This window comes from Hoplias malabaricus, chromosome 8, assembly GCF_029633855.1.
Source record: "Hoplias malabaricus isolate fHopMal1 chromosome 8, fHopMal1.hap1, whole genome shotgun sequence".
NCBI classification, from domain to species: Eukaryota; Metazoa; Chordata; class Actinopteri; order Characiformes; family Erythrinidae; genus Hoplias; species Hoplias malabaricus.
The window spans coordinates 7,982,829-7,998,602 of NC_089807.1; the positions used below are offsets into that span (position 1 = coordinate 7,982,829).

Consider the following 15,774-nt stretch of genomic DNA (forward strand, 5'->3'; position numbering starts at 1 on the left):
GTGTGGAGCCAAAACAAATGAAGTAATAGAAAGTAGCAGAAGTCGTTTGCTAATTTCAGAGCAATATTTCCAGAAGCTTTCCATCATATCGCTCCCTTCTTTTCCTTCCTCCCTCAAAGTCACTGGTCACATAACAAATGGAATCATTCATTATAATGACAGCCAAGCACAGAGCAAGCGCCATCGTAATGAAATCAGCAATACCCACAAATGAATTATTGATAGTAAGTAGCCACCGAGACTGATTTTTTTCACCCTGCTGTTCTGGCCCACAGCTGTACGCCAACGAGTCTCTGTCGGAACATGTGGGCTTCGCCAGGGTCTTCATCGACCTCATCAACGAGAACGACAACCGGCCAGTGTTCAGCCAGACGCTCTACAACATCAGCTTACCAGAGAGCACCCCGACCGGGACGTCTCTGCTAAGGATACAGGTAAACACACTTTCAGACCGTGCTGCGGTAGTTACTCAAAAAACAAAAAAATTAATTACTGATTACTCACTACTTTAGTAAAATTGTAATGGCATTAATGTCCTCATTACATCCTGAAAAACGTAATCTCAGAACTCATTACTTTACTTTTAGGTTGCATTCTAAATCCCACACAAACACACTGCAATAAAATGAATGAACAAATGTGGAAAGTACAAAAATGATTTAAAAAAAAACTGTTCTTTTCATAGTTTATTTAGGAACATAGAGCAGTAACCAGCGCTGACAAAGTCACTGTCACTAAACCTGATGTTACTGCTCTCTCTGAAAGAACATCTGTGTAATTAAGTGATATAAAATAAACCAATAACACTTAAGGAGTCAATAAAAAGCTTGTTCCAATTCAATAAAATCAATAAAAGCCGTGTTAAAATAAGTCTTCATGAATCTTACTCCAGAAAATCTTCATGGGGCTCTTTCTAAACGTACGTGGAGCTGCCTAAGTCTATTCTCCTCCGAATCCACTGCTGAAGAATAAGCGATTTGCTCCCTCACCTCTGTAATAGTGGCTATATATATATATAAGTTTTGCACACACACACACACACACACTTGTTGTATGTTGCTGTGCAGTCAGCTGTGTGGAGGTGTTAGTTCACACAGAGTCTCAGCACTTGACGTCAGAAGCGCAGCGGAATCAGAACGACTCGTTTTAGCTCATGTTTTCTGACTTAGCCAGCGCACAGAACACTGACTGGGTGGTCTTGTTTCACAGTGTGTGGGTTGGTGGGCTCCAGGTCCCCACATTAATGTGCACATGCACTAAAAAGGGGAGTTTTCACAATATGTTCCCTTTAAATATATTAAGGCATTTGTGGTGTGTTTTAACTGTAATTAAACTGACTTAATACACCATCAGAAGTGTGGAGAAAGTGTGTGTGGGGGGTGGCTGCAGGGGGCCACCTACAGCAGGAGGGCCCGAGCAGCGTGAAAACTCAGAAGATGCTCAAACTAAAACTGCAAACTTCATTATTACATTAACATGAAGCTTGGGAGTAAACAGTGAAATCGTATTAAATACGGCAGGCGGGTTTACACTAGAGCTGTGATTCATGTTCATATTTAACCCTAACAAACCCAGCCAGAGTCCAACAGCTTTGGCAACGTGCCTGCTCACATCTGCTGCTGAGTGATGGACACACACACACACACACACACACACACACACACACACACTCGGGTTATCAAGAGTGTGATAGATCAGCGTGAGGAACTAGAGTTTCCCTGTGTGTTTTTGTCCCTGTGCTGAGAAAGATAAATAAACGTGAAATATATAATAGTTGAGCCGACTGTAAAGTACTATCAGTTTACAATAGATGCAGCAGGTGGTGTCACTGCCGCACTGCTCCAGGGTCCAGGGTCCAGGGTGGGATTCTCTCCTCCAGTCACTATCTATGAGGACTGTAGTGTGCTTTTCCTGTGACTGCGTGGGTTTAACATTATCCCACACTTTTGTCATTTTTATGGTAAATGTTTAATAGCATTAAAAATGGCACTACCACTTTAGAATAAGACGACACTTATAAAGGTTTATAAATGCTTTAAAATCTGTTTATTAATAATGGTTATGTTGTTAATACATTAATAGTCATTAATAATTTGTTATAACACACGGATAGAAAGAGCAACAGTGACCTGAGGTTTGCCAAATAGTGAACCCACATCCATCTCCAGTTAAACCTCAGATCTCGCCAAATACTGACCTCACTGCGAGTCCTCCATCAGTCGACGTTAACCCACATGTGTTAATACATTTAACCATTTAATGAATTAGCCACCAACAGAGTGTCTTTTTATACATTAGTTATAACGCAGTGTTTACATTAACGTGAGAAATGACTAAATTCACATTCTCAGGTCTGAGCTTATTCTTTATTCATATGAGTGTTTTCACTGAGTTTCACTTTTAGTTTAAGACAATAAAGAGTTAAGTTCCCTATCTCTGTTACACATGATTATTAATGACTTATAAAGTGTTCATCACCTAATTAGTTACCATGTAATAAACATGTTTTTTTTTACCTTTTATAAACCTTTATAAGTGTAGTTTTATTTTAAAGTGTTACCAAAATGGCATTTGTCATTTTATTCAACAAAAAAATAACCTAAAAATGACGGATTAATACGTTACATTCAGTACATCCCTAACACTGAAGTCCCCACATTTAAATCATCTAAACACAGACACAGTATTAACCCAGAGAACCGAACAGATCCGTCACAGTCTTCTGCAGCTTTTTCCTGATGGAGTTTAGAATGAATGCAGCGCCCAATAAACTCTTCACTCGCTGCTTTCACACTGCTTCATTTATAGTTTTTCTTAATTTTTTTTTTTGATTGTCATTTGTAATACTTTAATTACTGCCAGAAAATGGAAAAGAAAGAGAGTGGGAATGTTGTAATGTTTAATTACAGTTATGCTCTCTGTTATATGTTTAGACTGTATTTTTACACCTAATAATTAGAGATACCTGTACAGGAGGTCCTCGGGTTACGTCAGTCCCGAGTTACGATGTTTCATGGTTACGACACATCTCCCATTTACTGCATAAAGCCTTGTTTCAACTTAAGTGGTTTTGTGTGGTAACGTGAACTTCGTGTTTGGTGTGCGCGGCGCGGCAGAAGAATACACGGCTACGCGGCTCGGGACCGAGGAGGATAATTACTGTGTGAGGATAGGATCAGGGCTTACAGTATGTTATTTACGTACAGTATGTACGTATGTTCTGACTTACACCGAAAATCGGTTTACGACACGACGTAGGAACGGATCAACGTCGTAAGTCGAGGACCCCCTGTATTTGGGATTAAATTACTAAAATTGCGCTTTTCCCAAGCACCACTTTCAGCTGTGGTTCCCAGTGTGTGGAGGCGTGGGGGCGCCCCTTTGGGGCTGGGGATGTGGGAAAGGCAAGTGAATGAAACACATAATACATTTCACTTAATAATTCCACTGTAAATGTGTTTTGTCACTTGTTTTTGTTTTGTTCGGTAAGAAGTTGCAGATTTGTATCAAAAACGTTTGGAAGCAAAAGTAGGGGCTTGTAAATGTTCTCATTTACAAAGTGGGGCTCTGCAGGAACGGTTTAGGAGCCACTGTGTTCGTTCAGATCTGTCGATAGCTGCTGTTGTACTGAACAAACGGAAACGTTTCTGCACAGCGTCTGTTCTTGTGTCCACTTTTCACTGATTGCTCTATAAATACAGAAGAGTGTGATATTCTCTGGTATTTAAACTCCAGCCACACTCATCAGTAGCTGTCCCTCATGAGTCTCGCCTGCGTTTACTGGTCTGCTGGAGTCCCTTTCATTAGCGTGTATGGATTGTGCTCAGTAAATTAAAGGTCACTTTTTAATATCAGCTGGGTGAACCATAAATAATGTAAAATGGCAACACGTACCGAGGAGCAGCTCATAACTCCTGCTCATCACTTCCCTTCATTAGTTCCTCCGCTCGTCCTGGTGCTGTGCAGTAAGTTCTGGGGTTCACCTGGACACATTGGGCCTTATTTATTAAAGCTGTGTACAGCTGTGATTTCGCTGATTTTACCTCCATCAGTTTCGTCGTCTGCGAATCGTTTACGATCAAACCCCGTCTGGTACGAGAGAAAGTGTAAATCAGTTTAACAGCTGTAACCATATGATATGAGTATATGATTGACAAACTCCGCCCTAAACACAGTGGGTGGAGCAACAGCCTCTAATCCACTGCAGTAACACACTGTTTACACCATCACACACCTCCACTACATCATTCTACCACCTCCAACCAATCAGCACGTTGATCAGCGATCTGTGTGAATGTGGTATGCCTTGTTCTGTCATGTGTGTTACCCTCCACACTCAGCGCCCCCGGTTCTGTGTGTGTAGACACTGTTTCTGCGTGTTCTGGGCGAGTAATGAGTCGAAATGCTGTAGTTCTGTGTTGCACTGGGCTGCTACAAGCAAAAGGCTTGTAAATCCATGTCTCATCCTACAGGGCCCTGGAGACACTCTGACAGAGACGAGTGTGCAGCAGCAGCTTTGTGTCAGACCTCTTTCAGTATCTCTTTCTCTGTGTCTCTGTCTCTCTGTCTCTCTCTCTCTCTCTCTCTCTCTCTCTTTCTCTTCCTCTCTCTGTGGAGTGTGTCTGCTCTCTCTCTCTCAAATTCAATTCAATTGAGAAAGCTTTATTAGCGTGACTGTGTGAATTACAGTGTTGCTAAAGCATTATAACAGTGAAGGTGAACAAAGAATATTTAAACAGGAATTACACCTAAAACAAGTAAATCCAGTAATTGATCATGTTTACAATAATAATAATAATAATAATAATCAGCAGGGTAGGGGTCTGGGGGGTTGGGTAAAGCAGGAAAGGGGTCTGAGGGGTAGGGTTCAACAGGGTAGGTCTTTGGTGGGTGGGGTTCAGCAGGGTTGGGGTTTGGTGGGTGGGGTTCAGCAGGGTAGGAGTTTGGTGGGTGGGGTCACTGACTGTGGTCACTGAGTCCATACCTGGTCAGGATCCATCTCCACTCTGTGTCTCTGACAGACGAGATATTTTTCCGTTTCATACTTTGCATTCTAACTTACTCTGATTGTGAATTTCTTTTTCTCAATGTTCCAGATAATCTCTCTGAGTGCTTTTGATGATTTGGTGAATGTTGTTTTGGTTGTAGAGCAGTGCTGGAGCGAGGCTCTCTCTCTCTCTCTCTCTCTCTCTACTATCTTTTTCCTGTCTGAGGATCATTCATAAGGCGTTGGTGTAATCCTTTAAAGTGTTGAATCTGTAAAATTTAACGGGAGATTTTAAAAAGTCTATTAATTCTCTTTGTTTAAATGTCCCCAGTTTTTTTACACCAACGTGTGTTTAATTACAACGTATTAACTGCTAGTATCTAGTTATAACTAATAATAATGTACTAATTTAAAGCTAATAACCAACTGCTTTTACACTACAAATGTTTTCACCCACTGTGCACACAGACCTGTAAATACCCACATATTTAATTTAACCTCTAAAGGACTGAACTGAAAAGGGGTAGCAGCTCTGAAGCAGCTGCACATGAGCTTAAGCTCAACGTGGCCAGAGCCCCGGAACTAAACATTCAGCATCAGCACCTGGTCTTACTAATATGATCTTTGCAGAATGCCATCAGATCTTTACAGCAATGTTCCAGCAGCATCTAATGTAAAGCCTCCCCAGAAAAGAAGAGACTGTTCCTGCTGCGAAAATAAAAATGAAGATGTTGGGTGAGCAGACAGCGGTCACGGTTTGAAATGTTAATGGGAGTTCCCATAACGCTCCACGAGGCGTCTGTTTACAGATGAATTCCCCGCCCCCGCAACATAAGAGCCAATCAGCTTGCTGATACACAGTACGTGGAGGAGGGTTGAGTCTGTGGGGTTGGTGAGGGCTCTCTCCTGTGAAAGGTAAAGGAGCCTGGTGTTGTAGACTGGACATAACTCCCTGGAGCCGTGGAGGGGACAGACCTCTCTGTAAGGACTGTGTTTGTAGCGGGGCGTAGTAGTGAACTGCGCTGACACCTCGTCCATGGTGCAGAGTCTTAACCTGGAGCCAAGCTTCATTTCATTTCGGAGTTGACACAGAAGCCGTTGTTGTGTGTCCAGCGAGCCGCAGATGCTCACACGGCCGTGTTAATAATGAATGAAGTGTTGCGGTAATCACATGTTCCCTCCGTCCCGCGATCTTTACCAGCAGGAGGAAGTCGATGTGGACGTGCACCGCCATAAAACTGCTCGAGCAGAAATGAGAGCACTAATGAAGCCCTTATTAATGTTTCATGTCTTTAGAGTGGGGCTAATTGATCTTTTTCATAAATACAGTGGGATTACACACACACACACACTTACACACACACACACACTACGTTCAGCATCTGAAAATGAGAGAGGCTGAGTGTGTGAGCAACAGGTTAAGTTTTTGTAATGGTCCACAGGGGTGTGTGTGTGTAAGTGACTAGGTGAGTGTGCGTAATGGTCCACACGTGTGTGTGTGTGTGTGTGTGTGTGTGTGTGTGTGTGTGTGCGCGAGTGAGTGAATGGGTGAGTGTGCATAATGGTCCACACGTGTGTGTGTGTGTGTGTGTGCGCGTGTGAGTGAATGGGTGAGTGTGCGTAATGGTCCACACGTGTGTGTGTGTGTGTGTGTGTGTGTGTGTGTGTAATGGTCCACAGGGGTGTGTGTGTGTGTGGTTGTGTGAGTGAATGGGTAAGTGTGCATAATGGTCCACGTGTGTGTGTGTGTGTGTGTAATGGTCCACAGGGGTGTGTGTGTGAGTGACTGGGTGAGTGTGTGTAATGGTCCCCGGGTGTATGTTTGTGTGTGTGTGTGTGAGTGACTGGTTGAGTGTGTGTAATGGTCCCCGGGTGTATGTTTGTGTGTGTGTGTGTGAGTGACTGGTTGAGTGTGTGTAATGATCCACAGGGGTGTGTGCGTGCGTGTGTGCATTTGTGTGTGTGTCTATGTGTATGCGCCTGTGTGTGTGAGTGACTGGGTGAGTGTGTATAATGGTCCCCGTGTGTGTGTGTGTGAGAGTGAGTGACTTGTTGAGTGTGTATAATGGACCCAGGCGTGTGTGTGTGTGTGTCTTGTTCAGTGTGTGCACCTGTCTTGTGCTCAAACATTTAGCGTGGGCTCAGGACCCAGAGGAACCCTGAAGAGAAAATGAATGAATGAATGAATGAATGAATGACACAGAGCTGAGCTCATATCTCACACAGAAACAGGTGGAGCTACATGTAACTGATCAGATTTTGACGTTATATTTTCCATTTTTCCTGGACATTAAATTGAAATAAAAGTGTGCTCTCTGACTTTGGTGCAGCGCTGTGTGAATGTACTGTGAAACCCTCGCCTTGTCCTCACTGGTTATTTCTGTGTGTGGCTGCATCTGTCAGAGTTATCTTTATCTTTGCAGCTCCAACAGAATCCACACTTTATCAGCCACACGACCAGCAGAGCCTCGGACGCGTTTAAGGCTGTTTAATTACTGCTTTTTCCTGTGAATCGGTTCTGATCCGTTCCCACTGAGCTCGCGGGCTGTTCATCATTTCACCGTCTCATGAAAACAGCCTCTCTTTAATTTTATTAATCACTTAAAGTGAGTTTCATATCGGGGCGGGTAGTTAAGACCCCGTTCTGCACAGTGAAGCGCTCGTAAAGCAGCGGGGCTTTAATGAGGGGCTGGTTTTTCGTGGCTCCTGGTCATTACATGAGGTCTTAAAGCTCAGGGCAGGTTCGGTTCAGACAGGTGAGCACAGTGATTTAAATGTGAGGGCTGGTTAATGGCTTTCACCAGGATGGAGATTTAGTGTGAATCCCATTTCACCCATTAGCCACTGCGTTATACCTAGGTATGAGGGTGTGTCGGTTCTCGTATGGAAAGAGGGGGAGGGTTTTTCAGAGGCACACTTCAAACGGTGTGTTATAAACACTTTGTGAATCTGCGACGAGGCGGCAGAGCACACGACCACAGAAACCCACAGTGTTTTTTATTTAATAAACTATAACCAGTCTGTGGCGCAGCAGGTAGGTGTCGCAGTCACACAGCTCCAGGGACCTGGAGGTTGTGGGTTCGATTCCCGCTCTGGGTGACTGTCTGTGAGGAGTGTGGTGTGTTCTCCCTGTGTCCGCGTGGGTTTCCTCCGGGTGACTGTCTGTGAGGAGTGTGGTGTGTTCTTCCTGTGTCTGTGTGGGTTTCCTCCGGGTGACTGTCTGTGAGGAGTGTGGTGTGTTCTCCCTGTGTCTGTGTGGGTTTCCTCCGGGTGACTGTCTGTGAGGAGTGTGGTGTGTTCTCTCTGTGTCTGTGTGGGTTTCCTTCGGGTGACTGTCTGTGAGGAGTGTGGTGTGTTCTCCCTGTGTCTGCGTGGGTTTCCTTCGGGTTACTGTCTGTGAGGAGTGTGGTGTGTTCTCCCTGTGTCCGCGTGGGTTTCCTTCGGGTTACTGTCTGTGAGGAGTGTGGTGTGTTCTCTCTGTGTCTGCGTGGGTTTCCTTCGGGTGACTGTCTGTGAGGAGTGTGGTGTGTTCTCCCTGTGTCTGCGTGGGTTTCCTTCGGGTGACTGTCTGTGAGGAGTGTGGTGTGTTCTCCCTGTGTCCGCGTGGGTTTCCTTCGGGTTACTGTCTGTGAGGAGTGTGGTGTGTTCTCTCTGTGTCTGCGTGGGTTTCCTTCGGGTGACTGTCTGTGAGGAGTGTGGTGTGTTCTCCCTGTGTCCGCGTGGGTTTCCTTCGGGTGACTGTCTGTGAGGAGTGTGGTGTGTTCTCTCTGTGTCTGCGTGGGTTTCCTTCGGGTGACTGTCTGTGAGGAGTGTGGTGTGTTCTCCCTGTGTCTGCGTGGGTCTCCTCTGGGTGACTGTCTGTGAGGAGTGTGGTGTGTTCTCCCTGTGTCTGTGTGGGTTTCCTCCGGGTGACTGTCTGTGAGGAGTGTGGTGTGTTCTCCCTGTGTCTGTGTGGGTTTCCTCCGGGTGACTGTCTGTGAGGAGTGTGGTGTGTTCTCCCTGTGTCTGCGTGGGTTTCCTCCGGGTGCTCCGGTTTCCTCCCATAGTTCAAAAACACACGTTGGTAGGTGGATTGGCGACTCAAAAGTGTCCGTAGGTGTGAGTGTGTGAGTGAATGTGTGTGTTGCCCTGTGAAGGACTGGCGCCCCCTCCAGGGTGTATTCCCACCTTGCGCCCAATGATTCCAGGTAGACTCTTGACCCACTTCGACCCTGAACTGGATAAGGGTTACAGACAATGAATGAATGAAGTCTGTTATCTTAGTTTACTGTAGCTTCATGGCGTCATGACCCTTCATAACAACTAGAACATTCCACGAGTAGTTTGCAGATGTTTCGAATATCCAGTTCCACCTTAAATGGTGAATCGATTACATTGTAGTACGTGTGGCTGCCATGTTACTTAAGGTAGTAATGGAGGTTTTGAACAAAAAGTTCTGGAGTTTTTAAACCCCTCAGTGTCTGGACCGAGAACAGTCCACCGACCAAAAACATCCAGCCGACAGCGTCCTGTGTCACTGATGAAGGACTAGAGGACGAGCGACACACACTGTGCAGCGACAGATGAGCTACTGTCTCTGACTCTACATCTACAAGGTGGACCAACGAGGGAGGAGTGTCTCAGTGGACAGAGAGTGGACACAGGGTTTAAAAACTCCAGCAGCTTCTTTTTTAAACGCACAACGTGAGCAGAGCAGAGAGGCTGCTGTGTGAGGGTGTGGAGTGTGTTTATTTGAAACAGTTGCAGCCACTTTTATCAGACGCTGCACGCTCTGTTTCCACACAGAGAAACTGGAGTGATTTGTTGCGCTCTCTTGATCCGCGCTTTGTCTGTGATCTGTCTTTATTCTCGTTATTGCTGAGATGTTGGGCGTTTTAAATATTTACAAATTGCTCAAGTCAAAGCAGCCTGAGAGCTTCATTATAACAAACATTAGCACAGAACACAGACATCTCTCAGCACAGTCCACACACACACACACACACACACACGGTCCAGCACAGCCCACACTCACACATTTCCACATCACACACTCAGCACTCACACTCTCAGCTGATATGGAAATGAGGCCAACACACACATACACACACACACAGACACAAATGCACATGCCTATATGCAGACACAAAGCACACACAAATACACAAAAACATATAAACAGACACATGCACTTATAGGCGGCACGGTGGTGCAGCAGGTAGGTGTCGCAGTCACACAGCTCCAGGGGCCTGGAGGTTGTGGGTTCGATTCCTGCTCCGGGTGACTGTCTGTGAGAAGTTGGTGTGTTCTCCCCGTGTTCGTGTGGGTTTCCTCCCACAGTCCAAAAACACACGTTGCAGGTGGATTGCCGACTCGAAAGTGTCCGTAGGTGTGAATGTGTGTGTGTCTGAGTTGCCCTGTGAAGGATTGGCGCCCCCTCCAGGGTGTATTCCCGCCTTGCGCCCGATGATTCCAGGTAGGCTCTGGACCCCCCGCGACCCTGAACTGGATAAGGGTTACAGATAATGGATGGATGGACATGCACTTATATATACACTTATACAAACGTATACACACTCACTGGGACGATGCTGATATCTGATTAGTTTTTTTCTGTGAATAAATTCATATTTATGTTGTGTTTTACATTATTAAACTTTACACAGAAATGATGCACAGGATTATTCAACTAAAATGTCTGTATTTAACCTTTTGAAAATAAACTAGAGGTAATTAAGTAGAAACTGGAAACACTCCAATTTAATTCAAGCCCAACCCAGTAGATATTATTATTATTATTATTATCATTATTATTAAAGCAGGGCGGCACAGTGGAGCAGCAGGTAGTGTCTCTGGAGGGTCCTGGAGGTTGTGGGTTCGAGTCCCGCTCCGGGTGACTGTCTGTGAGGAGTGTGGTGTGTTCTCTCTGTGTCTGTGTGGGTTTCCTCCGGGTGACTGTCCGTGAGGAGTGTGGTGTGTTCTCCCTGTGTCTGTGTGGGTTTCCTCTGGGTGACTGTCCGTGAGGAGTGTGGTGTGTTCTCCCTGTGTCTGTGTGGGTTTCCTCCGGGTGACTGTCTGTGAGGAGTGTGGTGTGTTCTCCCTGTGTCTGCATGGGTTTCCTCCGGGTGACTGTCTGTGAGGAGTGTGATGTGTTCTCTCTGTGTCTGCGTGGGTTTCCTCCGGGTGACTGTGTGTGAGGAGTGTGATGTGTTCTCCCTGTGTCTGTGTGGGTTTCCTCTGGGTGCTCCGATTTCCTCCCACGCTCCAAAAACACACGTTGGTAGGTGAATTGGAGACTCAAATGTTTCCGTAGGTGTGAGTGTGTGAGTGAATGTGTGTGTGTGTGTCGCCCTGTGAAGGTCTGTCGCACCCTCCAGGGTGTGTTCCTGCCTTGTGCCCAGTCCTTCTGGGTAGACTCTGGACCCAACGCGACCCTGAAGTGGATACGGGTTACAGACAATGAATGAATGAATTAATAATTTAAGGAGGTTTCTGCTGCTGAAAATGGACACACACTTGACTGTTCACTATCAGCAGAACCCTACCACATTCAGTTTAAATTACAGCTGTGGTATAAGACTGGCTGAGGTCAGCAGGTATTATGGGATCTGTTCCTGTAAATACAGGTCACACGCTCCAGAGGGAAAATCTAGTCAGTGGTTAGTGCTGGTGTTTTTTGCCTTGCTCAAGATTTCATTGTTTTTGATGTAAATTTACATATATTAGTTATTCTCTTGGTGTGTTTCATTGTCCAATGTTAGGGCCTTTCTCTCTTTGGGAAATTTAAAGTTTTTGCGCACATTAACTGCAGCCAAACTCTGTGTGTGTGTGTGTGTGTGTGTGTTTATCAGGGATGGCGTTACTGATCATTATAAATATTTATAGTGATTTACTGTGATTGTGTGTATGGTGGTGTTTTAGTAATGTCTCTCTCTCTCTCTCTCTCTCTCGCTGTGTGTGTGTGTGTGTGTGTGTGTGTGTCTGTCTGTCTGACTGTGTCTCTGAGGACAACAGAAGCCTGGATCTCCTCATATCTTCTAAATTGCCCCGTTCTTCCCTTTCTTTCCCCCGGCTCGACTTTGTTTGCATTCGTCCATTTCTTATTTATTACCTTCAATTGCTTTTTCAGTTTCTCTTTTTCCTTTCCCCATTAGATTGCTGATGGATTTCGGACTCTCTCTCTCTCTCTCTGTGTGTGTGTGTGTGTGTGTGTGTGTGTGTGTGTGTGAGAGAGAGAGAGAGAGAGAGAGTTGTTTGCTTGTAGTGTGTTGGGATGCCTGGATTTTAGGTTTTGTATTTTTTGTTTTTAAACAATGTTTTTATGAATACATACAAAAACAGCACGCACCAAACTAGAGATGTTTTAAAAAAGACATCAATAAAGATGTTTGATTATGTGCAAAGTATTTACAAAAACACAAAATGTCTTTCAGTTTATTTTTATTGTCTGTAAATACTCTGTGTGCTCCGGGTGCTCCGGTTTCCTCCCACAGTCCAGAAACACACGTTGGTAGTGGATTGACGACACAAAAGTGTCCGTAGGTGTGAATGTGTGAGTGTGTGTAGCCCTGTGAAGGACTGGCGCCCCCTCCAGGGTGTATTCACACCTTGCGCCCAGTGATTCCAGGTAGGTTCTGGACCCACCGCGACCCTTACAGATAATGAATGAATGAGTAAATATACTGTGACAATGTAGTTGTAACAAATACTACACCCTTCTCATATTTAACTGTTTTAACTTCGCACAGGATTAGTGCAGACCCCCGACCAGTCATCAGTCTTCACCACGCCCAGTATTTTCACACGTTTCTACAACAACGACCGACAGAACTCACAGCGCAACTAAACACTTCACTGCGCTCCGTCTCTTTTAACGACTCGGCTGTAACTAACTCTGTAACTCTGCTACTGAAGGACTACAGACCAGTGAATGAAGTGCATTAGTGCGCTGACGAGCAACTGACCACACATTCAGTTTATAATGGCAGTCTATGGAAGATCAGAACGAGAACCATCATTCACTAAAAGCCCAAACATGATGTGATCAGATCTGATTTATCCTTTCTTCTGCTGTTCACACTGTCCATAATGTGACTTATATATGACATCAGTCTTTTACATAATCGATAGCACCAGTTTAGAACAGCGGGACTGACTGTGTGCGGGAGACACGTCTCTCTCTGCGGCTCGTCTACTTGCAGAGAAACGGGAGAAACAGCTCTCTTCATGGTTCAAAGACATGTTTGCTTCATTGGAGGCCCTCAGTCAGGAGAGAATCTGCAGAAGACAAACATTCACAGCCAATCAGACGCAAGCTCCCGATTTAGACTATGTTCGCTGATGACTCCTCCCACAACAACGGATCCAATCAGACCCACTAGTGACTCCTCCCCCTCGTTCTAACATCCAGTGCTTTTTAAAGCACAACCAATACAGATTGATCCACACAATTCTGTGTTAATGGCGTACACAGTCTGTGCAGCAGAGGGAGCCAGCAGCGCCCCCTACAGTTTACAGTTCCACTTTGAGTTTTGTCTCTCACTGAGGGAGAAATGGGTGGAGACCATGGGGTTAGGGAAGAATGATGATTGTTTGGGTGGTCTGCAGTTGTCTTGTACGTCAAAGCATTAAACAGCACCTCCATCTGCCGCCACCTCTGGAGGTTCATGGGTTTTGGACCACAGATGTGTGTGTGTGTGTGTGTGTGTATATTCACAACCACCCTTGTGACCCCCTGGGACCACATCAAAACCCCCAAACAAGTGAGGAACCCATGATTATGGTATAGAACAGACTCGTTTTCCAGAGCAAAATAAAAAGGACAAATGCAATTCAGGCCATTTCAGTGTGATCAGGATTAGTTACATAGGGTAACACAGAAATAGATCTCTCTATTTCAGAGGGGCAAGGGACACTCCTGTCTTTAGACACCCCTTCTCTTGGGATTTTTAGTGTTCTACACAAGCGGACCCTGTACCAGGCCTGTGTCAAGACAATCCATCTCCGCAGCCTGAGGGACGTGAAGGAGGTTGTTCCGACTGACGCTTCCCCTAAATGTAGCTGGCGGTCCCTGTACAAACGACCCATCGAGAAGAGGGTAGGTGACCTCCAGTGGAGGATTGTACATGGGATTATAGCCACAAACAGACACGTGGCACGGATTGATCCCGCACTTGGGGACGGCTGTCCTTTCTGTAGTGAGACCGAGACCTTGTCTCACTTGTTCTTGCTGTGTGCCCGGCTACACGCCATCCTGGGTGTGGTTAAAGAGTGGGGCATGAAATTTTTAGGCTCTTTTACTGATTGTCTTTTCTTTTATGGTCCTGAGTACTCGGCTTCAAATAAGGACAGAGTAGTGATTTTAAATTTTCTATACGGTGCCGCGAAACTGGCCATCTGGTGCACCAGAAAAAATAAAATGCAAGGTACTGGGGGTACTGACCCCGTCATGATGGTCAGGGGTTTAATTTTAAAGAGGCTCACTGTGGAGTTCAGCTACTACTCTGTGACTGATAATGTGGACTGTTTCTTTGCTGTGTGGGGGGCTGGGGGCCTGCTCTGTGAACCCGATGGACTGACTGGTTTCATGTTGAATCTGTGACTGGATGGTTTTATTTATTTATTTATTTTATTTTATTTCAGTTAATTGAGTCTTTAAACTTGGTTACTGGTTTTATTTGTAAATAATTTTGAATTAAAGGTGTGTTGAACGTCTCTCTCTCTCTCTCTCTCTCTCTCTCTCTCTCTGTGTCTGTCTCTCTCTCTCTCTCTCTCCCCCCCTCTCTCTCTCTCTGTCTCTCTCTTTGTGTTTCTGTCTGTCTCTCTCTCTCTCCCTCTCTCTGTCTCTCTCTTTGTGTGTCTGTCTCTCTCCCTCTCTCCCCCTCTCTCTCTCTCTCTCCCTCTCTCTGTCTCTCTCTCTCTCTCTCTCTCTCTCTCTCTCTCTCTCGTGCAAGTTGTGAAGTTGTGTGGAGAAAGTGAACCCTTTCTCAGTTACATCTGTCAGCTCTTCCTCTCCTCTTTTCTTCTTCCTCGTGTCTGAATCTCTCCCTTCTGCCTCCCCCACTTCTTTTTTTTATTTTAAACTTTGTCTCTTATTCTTTTTCCCCAATCTTCTTTTTTTCACTATGTTGCAGAAGGAATTGTTTTGAGTTACTCCCTCTTTTCCCCTCTTTCTTTCCTAATCTCTCTCTCACTCTGTCCATATGTTTACTCATTCTCCTCTTATCCTCCCTCCTTCCCTCCTTCCCTTCTTCCCTTCCAATCACTTTGTTTGACTCATTTTCTTATCACTCTCTCGCAGTCTGTTAGAATGCTCATCTCTCACCCACTAATACCGTGTGTGTGTGTGTGTGTGTGTGTGTGTGTGTGTGTGTGTGTGTGTGTGTGCGCGTAAGCATTTGTGTGAGTTTGTTTGTGCATTTTTGTGCGTGTTTTTATCTAATTATTCATGCAGTCTGTTAGGCCTTCGTGTGTTTCAGTCTGTTTACGCGTGTGTGTGTGTGTGTGTGTGTGTGTGCGTGTGTGTGTGTGTGTGTGTGTGTGTGTGTGTGTGTGTGTGTGTGTGTGTGTTTATCTAATTGCAGTAATAGGTTTAGTGGGTAAACAGCCTGAGGTGACAGATGTCTTTCCTGCCCAGTGATGTTTTGCTCACTCTCTTTATTTATTTATTTATTGTTTATTTTTTCTCCAGATATTATTTCCTTTGATTTGCAGCCATTTCTCAGCCGTTTCATTAAAAATGACCACTGCTGCGGCGTCACTAGAGCTGGGGGTTTTGGCTCCGTTACAGAACGTCCCCAAGCAACATC

At 45.2% G+C, this 15,774-nt stretch overlaps 1 protein-coding gene across 2 annotated transcripts in view; it reads left to right on the top strand.

Annotated features, from left to right (window-relative positions):
* The window catches only part of cdh23 (cadherin-related 23), a 422,443-nt gene that overhangs the window by 251,031 nt on the left and 155,638 nt on the right, over window positions 1–15,774 (top strand). For both annotated transcript variants that reach the window (XM_066679568.1, XM_066679567.1), the window contains exon 13: window positions 276–434. In XM_066679568.1, the coding sequence (XP_066535665.1) occupies window positions 276–434 (159 nt within the window). The remainder of the gene's footprint in view (window positions 1–275; window positions 435–15,774) is intronic.